This window comes from Lampetra planeri, chromosome 10, assembly GCF_965212315.1.
Source record: "Lampetra planeri chromosome 10, kcLamPlan1.2.h2, whole genome shotgun sequence".
In the NCBI taxonomy this organism is placed as follows: Eukaryota; Metazoa; Chordata; class Hyperoartia; order Petromyzontiformes; family Petromyzontidae; genus Lampetra; species Lampetra planeri.
This window is the reverse complement of record NC_136116.1, coordinates 88,589-107,030: the sequence shown is the minus strand read 5'-3', so window position 1 is coordinate 107,030 and position 18,442 is coordinate 88,589. Positions and strand designations below refer to the sequence as shown.

Here is an 18,442-nt window from a genome sequence, read left to right as displayed (position 1 = left end):
GCTTCACAGTGGACGTTCAAGATCCAATGACATTCGAAAAATAACAGTTGGCCATGTGTCGACTTCACACCCGCAATTTTATTTATCACTAAGCAATTATTAAATTGGGGAAAATATACCCAACATCGCCTCCTACTGGCAGACGAATGCCCATTTGTAGGCCAGTGCTGTGTACACCTTGTGCTGTGCAATGAGATCCGATAAGGAGCTTTTAGTTGCTGAGAAATGTAAGCAAGCAAGGAGCTTTTAGTTGCTGAGAAATGTAAGCAAGCACCCTACACATGCAATTGTTTTGTCCACAGGCACCTGCTGGCTGGTGTTAAGTGAGAAGCATTGAATGAAATCCAGCAGTCATTGTGTGGTGTCTTTCAAGGCTTTTCCCTATGTGGTGTTCTGCTCACAGTGCAGTTACACAGTGCTTTACGTGTCCCAGATGTCTTGATAGTAGAATTGGGATCGGCTGTGATTTCATTTGCAATGTTATTTTAAAAAACATTTTATATTTCAGCGAATAGTAAGTTGTGGAAAAGAATACACGTGAACAAGAAAGTGTTTACGTCTTAGAACTGAATTACAACAGTGCAAAAGGTAGAGGTACAGCCCTATAATTGCACGGTACTAGTGGCGAAATGGCCTCCACTGGAGTGAATTCTAGAGGGTATTTAGTCTACTCTTCCACGTTGACAAGCCGTTGGAAGAGGTGTGCCTACCCACACTCTACCCCACCACGTGCTCTACTGATTGACTGAGCTGTACCCATTTGTCTGCTGGGTGGACGGAGGTGGTGGAGAGGGATTTGAGAAACTTGCCACCAGAGTTTCAACTGTAGGATGGAACTGAACCGGCAACCGCTGGGAATGATGTTGAGTGCTAACCATCGATTACAAAAGGGCGAGTGTGTCTAGGCCTTTAGATACTGAGCTGGTTGGTAGGTTGACTCGGCTTATAATCCCTCCAGGTTCGATAAAATAAGGATCACTTTGTGGAGAAGTCATCGGTGGATGTCCTATCGACTTGCCTCCACCATACGGATATGGAGGTTCCACTACTGTGTCAAAGTTGTAAACAGATGGGCACCGTCTCAATGCTAATTTGAGCATGAAATTACCTTGAGATACCAAGCTGCTAATAAAGTTGCCTGCAAAAAGTATCTGGAAACATGAAAATGTTTTTTTTCATTGTTAATAAAAAAAATACATGTAACAAACTTTGAGAACATGCTTTTTTTATTTCTTGGAATTAATTTTCTGCAGCTAGAAAGACCCTGGCCAGGTGGCTCAGTAGCACAGCGAGTGGCTCATAATCGGAAGTTTATGAGTTCAATATCCTGGTTTGCGGTTGATAAAATGAGTGCTAATTTTTGTAGACGTCAACAGTGGTTGTCTGGTAGACTTGTCTCCACCATAGGAATGTGGAGTTTTCCACCACTGACTCAGGGCTGTAAAAAGATGGGTACCAATACCTCAATGCTCATTTGAGCAGAGTCGCTCTGGCTTTGAGAGGGCCACGCAGCCAAGGCATCGTTAAGACTTCAGGTAGACATGGTGATCCCGCGGCCTCGTGCCCTTGCGACATCGCAGACAGTGTCTAGGAATCCCTTTGGCCCTCCTGAGCGCATGAAATCTCCAAGCTGCAGCAACCATCTCCACCTGTTCAGCACACGCCGCGGGGCACCCAAACGACTTGGTTAATGCTTTGTATGACACACAATAAAAATATCCCCTGTATAGCCTTAACAGACTGTTGGGGCAAGTGCTGTTCGCGAGCACCTGTAAAAGCTGGAACGGTACACAAGGGGGTGGGTAGCTAGGATCCACACCTCCGATTAGCATGGTTGGCTATGTACGGTGCGAAAGAAGTTCTATAACATACATACGCCCGACCACCTTTGTCTCACAAGTGGCGATGTTGACACACCGTACCAGGTACGCATTTGAGGCTGAGTCGACCTAGGAGAGGCCCTGGACCGGTTCAGATAATTGCCAATGGTTGTGGCTGTGAGCGGGAATCGAACTCTGGTCACCGGGTTCGTAGTACAGCACGCTAATTATAACTGCTCCCCAGTGATGTGACACGTATGCGACCATACTCACTGGTAAAACTTGCTCTCGCATGCTCTGTTGCTCCAGTGATGCAAGCTCCTCTGGAGACAGAAGGAGAAGCCGCAATCCTCCCAGGACTCCTTGCGCAACCTTGCTCACCGGCTCTCCTAACACAGCCTGAAGCATGCAGCACAGACAAACCACCCGCCATATCAGGTGGATAAATACAAGTAAATCTCGTTTCTATTAAAAAAAAAAGACCAGCTTTGATTTCTGTTCTCGTTTTTTATTATGTATTTTTATCTAGGAGAACTTTCCTGAGTTTCAAAACTTTTAGATTCTTTTTTTGCAGTAGTGAGTGACAATTGCTTTCATGCTAATAAATTAGTGCATTTGGTATTCCCACCATTGTTATAGTGCAAGGTTATCACGAAAGCTTTTGTTTTACAGATATAGTCTGCAGTAGTTTAAAAGGGGTGATCTATGTGTAATTCGAATTGAGTCATTTGTGGATACTCTTTTGAATATGGTAGATATAGACCATGATTAAACTACTTGAGACAAAGTGAAAGAGCTCCTTTGTGATAGCCCTACACTATTAGAATGGCGCAAATACCAAATTATTATTTTACTCTTGATTTGAAGCTTTCATGACTGCAGTAATTCATACTCTGGTTCTTTCAGTAAAGTCACGTAGATAGCAAAAATAACTAATAAATCACGACGTTTCAATAGCAACACAAGCCACCATCTTCAGGTGAAACAATACAGCAGGCGCACTGCTGAGGAGGAATGTAGCGAGAGAGCTACTGCAACCAAAGGTTCTATACGTTTGTGGAGGGTACAACCGAAGGGTAAGTGGGCAGGACTAGGGATGGAATTTGCAAGTCAATGTAATCGCAGGGAGGGTATGGGTGGATGAGCTCGGCTAATCCGAGGAGGGGGGAGGGGGGGCTGCTGCAACGGGCAAGAGGGTGTGGGTGAAATTTACAGAGGGAAAACGGTGATAGAAAAAGATAGCAAACTTCGAAATGTAATGCAACTCAGAGAGTCGGCCAACACGACAGTTAACACTATGCCTGGTTGATCAATGTCCTTCAAAAGATTGCTAAATTCAACTCAGACATGACTTCAACCGAGAAGATGGATGCAAAATTTTGCAATCTTTGGAAGGACGCTGATCAACCAGGTATACTGTTAACTGTTGTGTTGGCCGACTCTGAGATGCATTACATTTCTAAGTTTGCTATCTTTTTTCTATCACGTTTTTCCCTCTAAATTTCACCCCCCACCCTCCCCCTCCTCGGATTAGCCGAGCTCATCCACCCCTCCCCTCTGCGATTACATTTACTTGCAAATTCCATCCCTAGTCCCGCCCACTTACCCTTGGGTTGTATCCACCACAAACGTATACAGTAGAACCTCAGAGATCGAACGCACCAGAACTCCAACAAATTGGTGTTCGAACAATATTGCCCTGGAAACCGAACGAAATTCGGAGGTCGAACGGGCAATCGCGACTTGAAAGAACCTGTACGTCTGAGACGCGTATGGCCAGCGTGCATGACGCTTGCCCAGACAAAGGTTTTACCACCTCCTTCTCACCACCTTCTACTCAAGCCATCAACTCTCTTTACTACAGGTAAAGTGAAGTTCAATGTTCATTTATTTCATTTATTCCATATATTTATTCCATTTATTTATTGTGTTTCTTGTTTTTTTGTATGATTTTATGCATGCAACTACTGTAAACTTCGTGTAAAAATGCTTTATAATGAGAGATTTCTTGTGTCTGAAACCAATTAATATCATTTACATTAATTCTTATGGGGAAATTTAATTCGGTGTTCGAACAAATCGGTGTTCGAATGGCCTTCTGGAACGAATTAAGTTCGATCTCCGGGGTACCACTGTTTTACCTTTGGTTGCAGTAGCTCTCTCGCTACATTTCCTCCTCAGCAGTCCGCCTGCTGTATTGTTTCACCTGAAGACTGTGGCTTGTGTTGCTATTGAAACGTCGTGATTTATTAGTTATTTTTTCTATCTATGTGACTTTACCGAAAGAACCAAAGAGTATGAGTATTATGTTACTGTGTATGCATGACTGCGCTCATATAATCATAGATGCCCTGTAGATGTAAATGCAGGGATACTCACAGAGTTTACATTTGCCCATTGTGTAACCGCCGTGATCAGATCGGCCTCGTCGATATCCAACTCATCACTTTGGAGCAAAACCGAGAGGGCATGGTCGGACAGCTCCCAAAACCCTGGCGTCCGAACCACATCCTGCAACCATCGGATGAGGTTGTATTATTATTTTGATTACTATGCCTGTTTAACCAGGACATCCTCGCTGGTTCTCAAGGATTTCTTTCAGAAGGGTCCTGCCAAGTTTTTTCAGTAGGGGGGGGGCGATGTTGTTCTGTGTGTAATCCCAATTGAGTAATTTACAGGTAATGTTGGGATTGGGATATTTGGCCAATGCCAGGTGTCGTGTGGTTTATATTGGCGATGGTGATGGTAGGGAACTGGAAAAATCTGAAGGAAACCCATGCAGAACAATACAAACTGAACACAAGAAGGTGGCCAAGTCTAAAATCTAACCCAGGCCCATCTTGTTTGAGGCACAAGCATTGCAACTGCCCAACCTGCTGCCCGAATTTATGGCTCCGTAGATGAGTTTTGAGGACTGAGAAATATTACCTATTCCTATGGAACATTCAATGAAGCTATTAAGATTGGTGGAAGCAATGCAAACCCAGAGCTCTCATTAGTCAACCTCTTTTCCCCGAATCCAGCCAGCCCACCGGTTCCACAGTAGAGGGTCAATATAATAGGTACAAATTAGTGGGGGAAATCAAGGGGTTGTCCAATAGATAGATATTCCCTGACAAGAATGTGGAATTTCCACCACTGGCTCAACTGAAAACAGGAAATGAGCACCACCTCAGTGCTTATTTGGGCAGGAAATCACATCTGACTTTTAACCCACTCTTATTTTCAAATTTTCTGTGACTAGCCATGGATTGAGGCATCTGCAGTTATTTCCATAAATCTGTGTATTCTTGTAGATTGTATCAATTGAATGATACTTGCTTTGAAGGAAGTATCTGCATAGCAACGCGGTGTCTCATTCTGTTAACTTGTCCAGGGTCTGTGAAGTGCCGGACCCTGAACGTACATTGATGCTGTTTAAAACCAGGGGATATCACTTCTGTGTAACAATGTCTCTGCTTTACCTTGCGTCTAAGGGAAGATTCACAGTAATACTGATGGAATGATATAGTGACATCTACTGGTTGGAAAAGGGAAGCGCGGGTACAGGCACAATATAAACATGATCCAATCCCCAAAAGGGAGAGGTATCTGGGCCAAAGGTGAAGGGCAGGGCTGGCCGAAAAACTCTGACAACCAGCTAGAAAGTTCCACGAGAGGGCGTGGCCAGAGGCGGAGCCTATCCGTGCTTGGGCAATATAAGCGGGGGAGGACTTGGGGTCGGTGTGTGGAGTTTTGCGTCCGGACTGCGTCGCTGCTCACCGTCATCTCTCCCCATCATTCGGCCACGTGGCGGATCTCCTGCGGAGTCCCACCGCCCTCCCCGGCATGCCGTCAGCCAGCGGCGAGACCGGGAGCGGACGGGCGGAACCCGCCGTGTGATCAACCGTGTGTGTAGTCTGTAGAATGTTAATATCTAAGGGTGTACTTGGAAAGGAAGAAGATAACGTTGGCCTGTGCTGTGCCCGTACGTGAAACAAAGAAGAGTACCCTCTTCACGACGTGTCGCGGAAGTCACTCATTACACTACACTATCTTTCTAACTAAAAATAATTCATTCGGAGGTCGCAGGTTGGCCCATGTGCGTCACTGTTGTGTCTGCATGTCTCACCTGCACGTGTTTCTCTATGAAGTGCATGCTGCTGTCTCTGAGCTCCTTCTGTCCGTACACAACGCTCGCCTGCGACACACAACCCACATCGCCATTCAACCATATTGTATGTGTGCCTTTTAAAGATACAGTAATCCCTTGCCAACCACAAATTTACCAAACGTGAGATTTGAGTATACGCGGATGTACTTCTGTATACCTATACTCTTTGGTTCTTTCGGTAAAGTCACAGTATAAAAAAAAACGACGTTTCGATCGCAACACAAGCGGTCGTCCTCAGGTGGAAACATATAATCCAGCAGCGGAACTGCTGAACTAGTGAGAGAGCAGTTACAAAAAGGTTATATATGTGGTGATGGGCAAGCAAGCGGGGTCTGAGCTGTATACCTGTTTACCAACCACGAGCATCTCGGTTTCAGTGATAGGCGAATCACAAGTCGTGCCGAGTCGTGAAATCAAAATTGGCGCTACCATGTAGCGACCGCGATGTTGTCTCACAGACTCCCACTAGGAGGCACCTCTGGGCCTCCGCAATTGGTCAGATTCACGCTTCGTCTCACAAAATAACTGTATATTTTATTCTTTGGTTCTTTCGGTGAAAGTCACGTAGAAAGAAAATTAATTAAACAATAGAATACGTTTCGATTGCAACACAAGCAATCATCATCAGGTAGAACTAAATTTGAGGGAAACAAAACACAGATACGGAGACACACAGACAGACACACAAGCAGAGAGAGACAACACAGAGACAGAGAGACACAACATAGACACACACAGACCCAATGCCTCTGTCGAGGCCTTAAATAGAGAGAGAGGTGGGTCTGCTGGAGCAGAGAAATTAGCATACCCAGCAAGACTGGTACATTTTCGAGAGAGTTGTGTGAAAATCCACCCCACAGTGGCAGGGGGGGAGAATGACCCAGCAAGACTGGTACAGGTAGGAACAACAGTTCCACACTGCCCACCAGGGATTATTTGTCTGTCTGTCGTGCATAGCCACGCCCTCGATTTGTATTTCATAGAGCGCTTCGGGCAGGTACAGCACCACGTGACGTGCCGCCCCACGCAGCTTGCGTCGCGTGACATGGATCGCACGAATGCGCTGTCCAACCAAGTTCCTACCTGCCCACTCCGAAGGAACGTGTTAAATTTTTGAGAGAGTTGTGTGGAAATCCACCCCGAAGCGGCCAGGGGAGAGAAAGAGCGAATGGACCTATCGGAGCCTGGTACATTTTTAGAGATAGGCAGTTTGAGATAACAAACTTGGCAAATTTTGGAAATGTAATGCAATGCAACGTAGAGAGTCGGTTAACACACAGTTAACACATAGCCTGGTTGATTACGTTCTCCAGAGATTGCTAAATTAGAAGTTAAGTGTGAAGTTTGACAGAGGCACACACAGAGAGAGAGAAAACAAACTTACATCCTCCCTGTAGAGGTGGATCAAACTTGATTTGAAGCTTTCGTGACTGCAGGAATTACTCTTCGGTTGTTTCGGTAAAGTAACGTAGAAAATAAATAAATTAAATAATAGAATACGACGTTTTGATTGCAACACAAGCAATCGTCATTAGGTCGAACTAAATTTAAGAGAGAAACAACACAGATACGGAGACACAGACAGACACACAAGCAGAGAGAGACAACACAGAGACACAACATAGACACACAGAGACCCAATGCCTCTGTGTCATGGCCTTAAATAGAGGGGGGTGTGGGGCAGAGAGAGAGGGGGGTCTGCTGGAGCAGAGAAATGATCATACCCAACTCGACTCCTAAACTAAAACATGCACATCACAATACAAAAGAATAATAAAAGAATGTAAATATTAAAATATCTTGAATATTGATTAATATTTTTTTTACCTTTTTTCAGGCAATTCACTAACAGATCTTCATATTTTAATGACTGGAAAGGTGTAGTGGAAGCATTACTGTTGCACTGCAGGGACACCGTGACACTGTCGCGGATGGATGACACAGCCTCCCGGGTGCTTCTCGTTTGATCTCATGGCATGTGCCGTGCGACTATTCGTGAATACATTCTATTTCCTTAATCAAAAAGATATCCATAATCTGTCAATTGCGTTTACGTGAAATTTCGTAAACAAAACATTCAGATATCGAAGGATATCTGTATCATTCTTTCTTTGGAGGATATGTTAAATTCATCCCCATGTAACCTCATGTTTTCTCACTGTTAGTTAGGTTAGGGCACCTGCTATTTACAACTGTGTGGCGAATCCCAATGTTTTAGTCCCTCAACCCAATCTGTGTAAGTCCTGATTGTTTATTGGTTGGAAAGAGGATGCCTTTAGGTCTGGGGACATTTGCTATTCACAACTATGTGGCGACTTCGTGTCTGGTAGGTTCAACTTCGGCTAACCTTGCGCATTATTCATTACGGAAAAAAATATTTGCACCAGGCAGTCTCCAAGTGTGCTACTCACAAAGGCAAAGTTCGCGAGTAGGACTGCTCATAAGTAACCTTTGATTTATATAATACGAGTTTATATAACTCATCGTGTAACATGTGCTTTTACGCACGCTTTGAGCCGAATGCTCCCTCCACTAAGCATATGTGGTTGTTAACACTTGAGCCCCTTCCCAAGGTGACTCGACACATGGCTTGCAAATGGGCGTTAGTCTGCCCGTATAGGTGAAGATTGCTACATGCAATCCCAATTGAGTCATTGATGGGTAATATTTAAAATTTGGAAAATTCGGACCATGGCACCAGGACACAATGGTCTACTCTTGCAAATGACGTCTGGGGGATCTTTAACTTCCCCTATGAAGCAGACGGCGTGGAGTATTTTATATTCAACACTGCCGGCAGTAGTACTCGGGGTGGTCTTTCCTAATTGAACTGCTAACCTCTGCGACAAGTGGCGAACGCACTACTGTATAGTCATGATGTAATGATTATATTTTAACCAATTCAGACAAAACCAAGGAAGTACTAAATCAGTCACATTTACAAGAGTAATTGCATTTGAATTTCAATGTTAGAATGTTTATGAAAGCATAACTTGTTAGAAGAAACATTAATCAAATAATGAATAATTATGATGAAAAAATGTATATGCTTTATCCTTTCTGGAAAGAATATGAGTGGTGTTAAGATGTTCAAACACCAAAGAGACACCGATCACAAGGCATCAAGTCTGCAATAACCAAACATCATGCTTGTGGTAAAACATGCAAACAAACATGCTTTGATAATGTATGCATTGTCCATGAAACGGATTGGTCTACACCAGACCAAAGAATGCCAAATGGCATCATCTTGATACTGCCAAAATGGTTCTTTCGGTAAAGTTACATAGGTGAAAAAATATATATAAATAACTATTAAATCACGACGTTTCGGAAGCAACACAAGCTTCCATCATCAGGTGGGACAACTACAGCAAGAAACAAAATTACTGTAGTGGGCAAAGAGAACTGTTTGTGACAAGCGATTACACTGGTCAACAAAAAAAACTTTTTTTTCTGGCCTGGACTTTTGCAGCTGTTTTAGACTAATTTCAGGGTGCTGATTCCAAATCTGATCTCAGATTTGCTCTATCACATCTCATTTTATGCTATCGGCATACCCCATTTTCATTGATTTTACCCGAAATTAACTCTGTCACTTATGATTGCAAGTTGTTGCGAGTCAGTGACTGCTTTAGTGTTAAAATATGGTGATATATTTTTAGGATAGTGTGTTTATAATATCATTTTATGTAGATATCCACATTAATTTAATATTTTTCTTCTGCAGTTTTTATTTAAAATGCAATATTTGATATCTCAAAAACCTGATGTGATAGACAAAAACTGATGCCAGATTTGGAATCAGCACCCCAAAACTACATTAAGACCGTTGGAATACCTTATGCCAGAAAAAGTGTGTTGACCAGTGTTATCTCAGGTAAGAGGGGGGAGGAGCCAGGGAGGAGAGATGCAGGGGGCGGGGGGTGTGGAATAGGGGGGGAGCTACTGTTGTTGTGCTGCAGCGCCGAAGCATTTAGGATATTACCATGTTAATAACATCCTAGTGGACATGGTAATATCCTAATTGCTTGGGCGCTGCAGCACCACAACAGTAGCTTCACCCCCCCCCTACTCCACACCCCCTGCATCTCTCCTCCCTGGCACCTCCCCCCTCTTACCTTATATAATCGCTTGTCACAAACAGCTCTCTTGGCCCACTACAGTAATTTTGTTTCTTGCTGTGGTTGTCCCACCTGATGACGGAAGCTTGTGTTGCTTCCGAAACGTCGTGATTTAATTCAGTTATTTCTATTTTTATTTTTTATTTTTTCACCTACGTGACTTTACCGAAAGAACCAAAGAGTATGGATCCTTGCAGTCACGAAAACTTCAAATCTAGAACAAATACAACCTGTAGGGCCTCGCACGCCATGGCAGAGTTGAGTTCAGAGAGCAGGTGATGCACGCACAACTGGAGAGAGGGGAAGAGAGTAGTGGCTGTTAATTACACCTATTACACAGTTGTTAACTATGTATAGTGAATTTAGACCCATTAGGGTTTGACAAAAGTTAAATGGTGTATGAATGGAAAGTGATGTTCATTTTAAGTTAATAACCAATTATTTCAACTTTTATTCGAGCAACAGAAGTGGAATTGACAATAAAAAACATTTTGAGAATTATCTAAATTCATAGCTGCAATTTTATTATTGTGCTCGTTTACCTGGGAAAGCCCGAGTCTCGGGACTCTTTTCCATGGGGATTCTGCCAAGTTTTCGCAGTAGGGGGTGAAGTTGCCATGTATAATCCCAATTGAATAATTTTCAGGTACATTTTCGCCATTAGGATGTTTTGGTCAATACCAGCTGTATTGTATGTTTAAATATATTTACCTTCGGCAAGAAATGGCAGAACTCTGATGCAATCCATGCGGAAGAGAGGACAAACTCCACACAGAAAGATGCCCAATTTGGGTGTGCCACCCTCCCACTCTCAGTATACTTTCTGATTGTGAGTTGGACACACACTCTGCCATAGCTCCTCCTGGCTGTGTCTACTCAACCGCGAAAACGTCTCCTGTCTTACTGCCGCAGCAAGCAAGATGCGTACCTGCCTCAAGTCTTCCACACCAAACTCAATGGCGTATGTGAGCAGGTCCAGCACCTGCATCTCGCACACACCCCGTGCCTGTAAACCGACTGTACTGGCGTGCAGGCCTACAGACTGTACTTGTCCTATTAAATCACCGATTAAACTTTTCTCAGCCACCATCAATTCAAAGATGGGTTTGCTTTTAATAGTTAATAACCTCAATAAAGCTCTTCTAGTTAATGAAAAAACGTTTAAGAACCAAGAGCTGTATATCAGTTTTATTTCATTTGAAATACATTTGAATATTGTTGACATTAATTGTATAGCGCAATTCACGCAGATCGCATATCAGAACGCTGTAAGAGGTGCGGGAAGTTTTGTGGTCCTATATTGGGATGTTTGGCGAACTTAAAAAAAAAATGTATACAGGTAGGAGAAAACTGGAGTACCTGGAGAAAGCCCACCCATGTGAAGGAAGGTACCACATGTACAGATATAAATTAACCCAATTGCTGTCCTGCCATAATTCCCTGGCAAGCCAAGACATGACAACCTTGACACATACATGGAGAGCGTGAGTTTCACAAACATGTGTGATCAACCAACCCTCGCTGACTCAACAGTGCTGCATTACAGGCGACGCAAGCGACAAGCCCAGGTTCCTCTAGATGTACAGGGTGGGCCATACATAACTACCTGATTTGAAATGTATGCAGAAATAGAGTAGAAGTCTGGGAGTTTATGATGAAATGGTATACACCTCAGCAGCGTGCAATAGTTTACATTTATTTCAGAAACAAAGTTTCAATTATTTCAACACAGTGAGACTATCGTAGATATTTAAAGACCCGAATGGCTCCAACTCTGCACTGTATTTGGGCATTGATTTCCTGATTTCCGAAATCGGGAACAATGATGGATGCAAAGCGTTTTGGCAGGTATTGAACCTGTCGATCTCTGACTTTTATTGAGCAAGGGAGAGTCAATGAGAATGCTAGAATGATGGAAAATGCCGTTGAAAGAGCACGGATTTGCCAAAGCAATGCAGGCGGTCATTAACAAGATATTACTTTTCATACGTAATTATCTCAAATATCCATGAATCTAATAATTTTCTATCATTGAGAGTTTGTGTTTTTATTTCATTTTTCAAAAGTTATAGGCAAAACAAATCAGGGAGTTACTTATGGTCCACCCTGTATTATTTATTATATTATACCCGTGTAGTATTAAGAGTTCAATTTTAATGTGCACTTTTATTGAGGGATTGTGTGTATGTCCTGGTGTGATCTGAGACTCTTTGTTGTTGGTTTGCTGCCTTGCCCAAGCTTGCATTTAGTGTTTAAATCGGCAATAATTTATGTACTTATGCAATTTGTACTTATATACTTGATTTATCTTTATTTTTCGTCACTTATCCTATTCCTATTTTGCACTCCTATCGTTTTTTGTATTATTTGTTGTTGTAACTTACGGACCCACCCTTAGTGGACATATCAGATACTCTGCTTCCCTTCACAGGCAAGACCTCTTCGGTAGTACTCAACTCAACCCAATTAGTCTCTATGGTTAAGGACATGGTACTATCTCCTGATGACATCCTCGTCAGTTTTGATGTAGTATCTTTGTTTACCAAAGTCCCAGTACCGGACACCCTAACAATAATTGAGGACTTAGTCCAACATGGATTGAATTATGATGTACCTGCGCTGGTTAGGCATTGCCTCACCAACACCTATTTTACCTGGAATGGCACCTTCTACAAACAGAATGAGGGTACCCCTATGGGGGCCCCCCTTGTCACCAGTTATAGCCAACATGTTCATGGAAAAGTTTGAATCAGACGCCATCCAGACATCCACCCTGCGTCCTTCCCTGTGGAAGAGGTATGTGGATGACACTTTCGTCATCTGGCCACATGGCCTCCCAGCATTGAACCACTTCTTGGACCACATTAATTCCAGACACCCATCCATCAGATTCACCATGGAAGTGGAGAAAGATGGTAAACTACCATTCTTGGATATTCTGTTTGAGAGGAGGCCTGAGGGATCCTTGGGACATTCTGTCTACAGGAAAGCCACCCACACAGATTCCTACTTGAAACCGGATTCCCACCACCACCCATCTCAAAAGAATTATCTCATCAAAACGCTATACCACAGAGCCCATGGCATTTCTGACCAACACCACCTGGCCGGTGAATTAAGACATGTACATCGGGCCCTCAGGATGAACGGATACTCTGACCGCACTATCCGCCAAGCTGTTTCTCCCACCACACAGAAACAGCAACATGAAACTCCGACCAAAACTATCACGTTACCATACATAGCAGGCGTGACCAAAAAGATCTCCAAAATTCTAAACAAACATAAGATCCAAGTCCGATTCAGTACAGTGCATAAAATCCGTGATCTGATTTAATCTGTGAAGGATGTCGTTCCTGACTTACAGTATCCTGGAGTCTACAAATTGAGTTGCAGTTGTGGTGATTGCTACATTGGAGAAACGAAACGTCATGTTTCTGATCGTGTCCGCGAGCACAAGTCAGATCTGAAACACGGCAGAACTGATTCTTCGGCCGTTGCCGATCATTGCTACAACTCGGTGGGCTCTCATGAAATTGTCTTTTACGAGACCAAGGTGCTCTGCAAACCTCCTGGCTACCATCAAAGGTTTGTACACGAAGCCATACAAATATACAAACACAGACATAATTTCAACCGTGATGATGGTTACAAACTGAGTAATCATTGGAAAGATGTGATTAACCATGAAAAAAAGATTTAACTACACTTATTTGGACCATCTTATTTGACAGACAACTATTACAGGTTATTGATAGACAGCCTGGCTTGTTTTACCATGTTTAGTTGTTTCTTTTTTCACACTATTGTTGTGTAGGCCAGGCTTAGTCACAAACCGTACCTCTCCATAACAAAGGCTCAGCCTCTTAAGCCTCACCTTACCATATTAATAAAAAGTGTGCCGTACTTGGCCCTTACCCCTCTCCAACCATTATATATACGGAGTGGTAGCTCTTGTAATCTCTCATTTACTTGATACAGCTGTCGTGGCTGTGACGGTTCCACCTGAAGACGGAAGCTTGTGTTGCCTCCGAAACGTCGTGATTTTTATTTTATTTTACTTTTATTAATTTTAATGTTTTACCTACGTGACTTTATCGATAAAACCTAAGAATATGTGAAAAACATCTTCAGTGCGCATCGGATTCCTCCAGTCTAAATAATAATTCCGATTCTGCGATGTCAGTTTCAGCCGGCCGGCTCTGGATGTGTGCGTGTGCATGGACGTACGTTGGCAGCATGGAGAGCCACGCGGTTCGTGTAGACAAACTCGAGGAACGCTGGGAAGGTCGAGCTGCAAACGTCCGGCAGCGCCAGGCAAAGCGCGGTACCGTTGCTTGCGGCGGCCGAGTGGCTAAGCATCGCCGCCAGGGCGTCCGACCGTGCGGTAAGAACGCAGCGGTGCGCGCGTACTTCCTGTCGCTCGCTCCCGATCACCAGCGTGATGTCACTGAGAGAAGGCAAGGGCACGGAGAGGTACGAGGAGCCAATGTAATGATCAAAGTCGAGAGGTCATCACGGACAATGCCACGGACGATGTCGCATCAATGCATGTGTCAGATCACACAGCTGTTGCACAATTGACTATTTGCTTGTTTTAAGTTATATTTTAACTAGCTTTACTACCCGGCTTCTCCCGGGACTTGGATTCTTGTCTATAATTAATTTAATATTCCCTTATTTCACTGAAAAACCCTGAAGAAAATTGATGCTTGCAAGAAAGAAAAACGCCGAAACAAATCAATTTAACTAAATCGGATGTTTTTCACTGAAAGAAATTCAACCTTAACCCACTTATACGTAAGGTCGATTTAGGCAACTCGGGAAGGGAATGACGTGGCGAGCTGAAAACAGTCGCGTTCCCTTAGAAATTCCAGACAGCATGAGCGGTTCTAGATTTGAAGCTTTCGTGACTGCAAGGATTCATATTCGGTGAAGTCACGTAGGTAAAAATGAAATTAAATTTACCTACGTGACTTTACCGAAAAAACTAAGTATAGCATGAGCGGTGCAAATTTCATGACGTCAGAGCTCAGCGTTCGATAGTTTTTGCTGCTTCACACAAACAGTTGTATTTTCTGCTTTATATTTAAGAGCGAGCTGAAAATAGTCGCGTTGACTTAGAAAATCGAGACAGCTATGCCGCGCATTCGTGCGGGATACACGGCCTTTGCGTAGGTTTGGGGGGGGGGATGCGTGACGTCTGCAGGCACACTGCGTGACGCTGCCGCATGCGGGTGACATCATAGATGTGACGTCACCGCTCACTTGCCGTGCAAAATATTACATGTATTATTGTCCCCCCCCCCCCCCCCCCAAATACAAGTCTATTTTTTATACTTTTTGCAATGTGTACAGTCTGGAAGCTACCCACATGCCAAATTTCAAGTTTGTTGCATGTCGGAAAGTATGCTAAACATTTTGAATAGACACACATTCACAAATTTCCATTATATATAGATTGCTGCAGAGTTGTACTGTATTTTATTGCCAGTCATTTTGGTGACACAGGTCACTCTTGTAAATTAGTCTATGCTAGTCTCTTGAATTCTTTCCTGGTTATATTTTAAATGTATACTTGTGTCGTGTGGTAAGAAGGACGCTGAAGCCAGTCGTGTAGGGGCTGACGCCAACTCTTTATTTAAGGGCTTGCGCCTAACTCGGGGGAAGGGGTTAACACAGAGTTCCCTACACCCCACCAGGCTATCAGGCTCTTCCCATAGCACTGACCGAGGGTTGATCCAACTCGGCCAGCCGGGTAAAGCTGCCCTTTAGCCTGGCTCTCAACCCTCTATCCCGGAGTCCCCTACTCCCCGAACACGAAGACCCCCGTCTCCGTCACGGGTCTCCCCTCAAATACCCCGGGTGGCATGACGTCACTTTTCCTTGACGGCATTCTCCCCCGAGACGAGTGTGACCTGACGTCAGCACTCCACTCCTCAACACTTGCATCGGAACTTTAACGTCAGAAATTGAAATCTCCCACCCATCTGGCTTTTTGATTCTCCAGGATCAGTTGTGGACTGTTGCATGCCACTCCGATCGCAATCGCCTCTTCCTCGTACAATGCACAAAGCTTTCATGAGGAATTTGATTCGTACTTCCCAATTTGTTTATCCAGTGCTTTCAAACTGCTAACATCCTCTACACACACTGGATTTCAGGGGCTGGAACCTTATGTTCTACCTGCATTGTTAAAGTCTAGCTCTGATCAACACAGCAGCAGATATATCACTGATGCAAAGGAGATTGAAATAATGAAATATTTACCTTTGACTTGATAATTTGTCTTACCCGCTCTGTCTTTTATAACACCCAGTGCATACATTGAGCACCATTTAAACATCACACATTGTCCCAGAAGGGAAACTTCGCGTCCAAATTAATATCTTACAGTTGAATCTCATTTGGCTTTCCACTACCCCAGTCCAGGTTTGATCTGGACAGTCAGGGCTTGGCATATCAGAATCAGATTCTTTATTTTGACTGCGGGAATCCGATGAGATATGAAGCGTTTTTTTCACAGATGTCCAGTAGGGGCGGGTCCGCAATTTCCAATACAAAAAAAATAGTAGTGCAAAGTAGAGGAAAGATAAGCAAGTCACCATAAAGAAAACGTATATAAGTACAAATCGGATACGTACATACATTCCCACCGATATTTCAACACTCAATGTAAGTTTGGGCAAAGCAAAACAACAAAAACAGTCGCAGACCACACCAAGACAACACACTGTCCCTCAATAAAATAGCACATTAAAATTGAATTATCGATACAATAGGAAGGACGTCCTTCACGAGCCTCCTCCACATTAGCCCACATTAGCCGATCTTAACATTGCTGGTACCGGTCATTGGCAAGTCCACTCAGCTCCACATCCTTCTGTACCACATCACTCCATCTCATCCAGAACTAAGACGCGCCTTCAGCCCGGTTATCACGTTTTCACATGTCAATCATACCTCGTGTTTCCAGTGCAGAGTGCCTATGTGTGTCGACTGTGTTTAGACCATCTTTGTGTAGACTGTATATGTACAGCACTATGTGTAGACTGTATGCGTACAGACTGTACTGTGTGTAAACTACATGTGTACTGTGTCGACTTTCTCTACGTACTGTACAGTACTGTGTGTAAGACTATCAATGTGTACTCTGTGTATATTGCATCCCTGTGTACTGTACGTAGCCTACTCCCTATGTAAAGTGTGTGCGGACTTCCTCTGTATATCTTGCATCTCTGCACTGCGTGATACAATCTGTGTGTACTGCGTGCGTACTATGTGTGTACTGCGTGTATACTAACTGTGTGTACTGCGTGTGTACTATCTGTGTGTACTGCGTGTGTACTATTTGTGTGTACTGCGTGTGTACTATCTGTGTGTGCACTGCGTGTGTACTGTGTGTGTGTACTGGATGCGGTACACACGCGTAGCTGGCCGAGTGCAGGAGTCGCGCCATGCAGGCAGAGAAGGCCGCGGGATCCCCGCTCGCCATGGCGCGCGCCGCACTTCCGGGTCCTCGCGCCAGCGGCAACGCAACTCACTCTGGCAACTCAACTCGCTCTGGCAACTCACTCACTCACTCTGGCAACTCAACTCACTCACTCTGGCAACTCAACTCACTCACTCTGGCAACTCAACTCGCTCTGGCAACTCACTCACTCTGGCAACTCAACTCGCTCACTCTGGCAACTCAACTCGCTCACTCTGGCAACTCAACTCGCTCACTCTGGCAACTCACTCACTCTGGCAACTCAACTCGCTCTGGCAACTCACTCACTCTGGCAACTCAACTCGCTCACTCTGGCAACTCAACTCGCTCTGGCAACTCACTCACTCTGGCAACTAACTCACTCACTCTGGCAGCTCAACTCACTCTGGCAACTCAACTCACTCACTCTGGCAGCTCAACTCACTCTGGCAACTAACTCACTCACTCTGGCAACTCAACTCACTCACTCTGGCAACTCACTCACTCACTCTGGCAACTCAACTCGCTCACTCTGGCAACTCAACTCGCTCTGGCAACTCACTCACTCACTCACTCTGGCAACTCACTCACTCACTCTGGCAACTCAACTCGCTCTGGCAACTCACTCACTCACTCTGGCAACTCAACTCGCTCACTCTGGCAACTCAACTCGCTCTGGCAACTCACTCACTCACTCTGGCAACTAACTCACTCACTCTGGCAGCTCAACTCACTCTGGCAACTCACTCACTCACTCTGGCAACTCAACTCACTCACTCTGGCAGCTCAACTCACTCTGGCAACTAACTCACTCACTCTGGCAACTCAACTCACTCACTCTGGCAACTCACTCACTCACTCTGGCAACTCAACT

The 18,442-nt window shown here is 44.2% G+C and overlaps 1 protein-coding gene across 6 annotated transcripts; it reads right to left on the bottom strand.

The window, feature by feature from the left end:
* Positions 1 to 58: 58 nt before the first annotated feature.
* On the bottom strand, positions 59 to 17,979 carry LOC144720780 (BTB/POZ domain-containing protein 19-like). 6 transcript variants are annotated; one of them, XM_078597807.1, is made up of 8 exons: positions 17,525 to 17,967; positions 14,328 to 14,547; positions 11,026 to 11,079; positions 10,328 to 10,387; positions 5,932 to 6,000; positions 4,200 to 4,331; positions 2,094 to 2,219; positions 59 to 1,649 (listed from the first exon to the last, which is right to left on the bottom strand). In XM_078597807.1, exons 1-8 carry the CDS (start codon positions 17,590 to 17,592, stop codon positions 1,524 to 1,526), a joined length of 855 nt encoding a protein of 284 aa, XP_078453933.1. In that variant the 5' UTR covers positions 17,593 to 17,967; the 3' UTR covers positions 59 to 1,523. The 6 variants fall into 6 exon arrangements, with proteins under 6 accessions (XP_078453933.1, XP_078453939.1, XP_078453934.1 ...); XM_078597813.1 differs by lacking the exon at positions 17,525 to 17,967 and adding an exon at positions 17,061 to 17,492; XM_078597808.1 differs by lacking the exon at positions 17,525 to 17,967 and adding an exon at positions 16,946 to 17,036.
* Between the last annotated feature and the right edge of the window lie 463 nt (positions 17,980 to 18,442).

What these genes read in the sequence shown, in the direction of transcription:
- LOC144720780 (XM_078597807.1), bottom strand. Translation starts at nt 17,592, where the DNA reads ATGGCGAGCGGGGATCCCGCGGCCTTCTCTGCCTGCATGGCGCGACTC. An exon ending in GTGTGGAAGACTTGAGGCAG is followed by an intron (nt 10,388 to 11,025) that starts GTACGCATCTTG and finishes CCCTCTCTCCAG; the next exon opens with TTGTGCGTGCATCACCTGCT. An exon ending in AATGGGCAAATGTAAACTCT is followed by an intron (nt 2,220 to 4,199) that starts GTGAGTATCCCT and finishes TGCATGCTTCAG; the next exon opens with GCTGTGTTAGGAGAGCCGGT.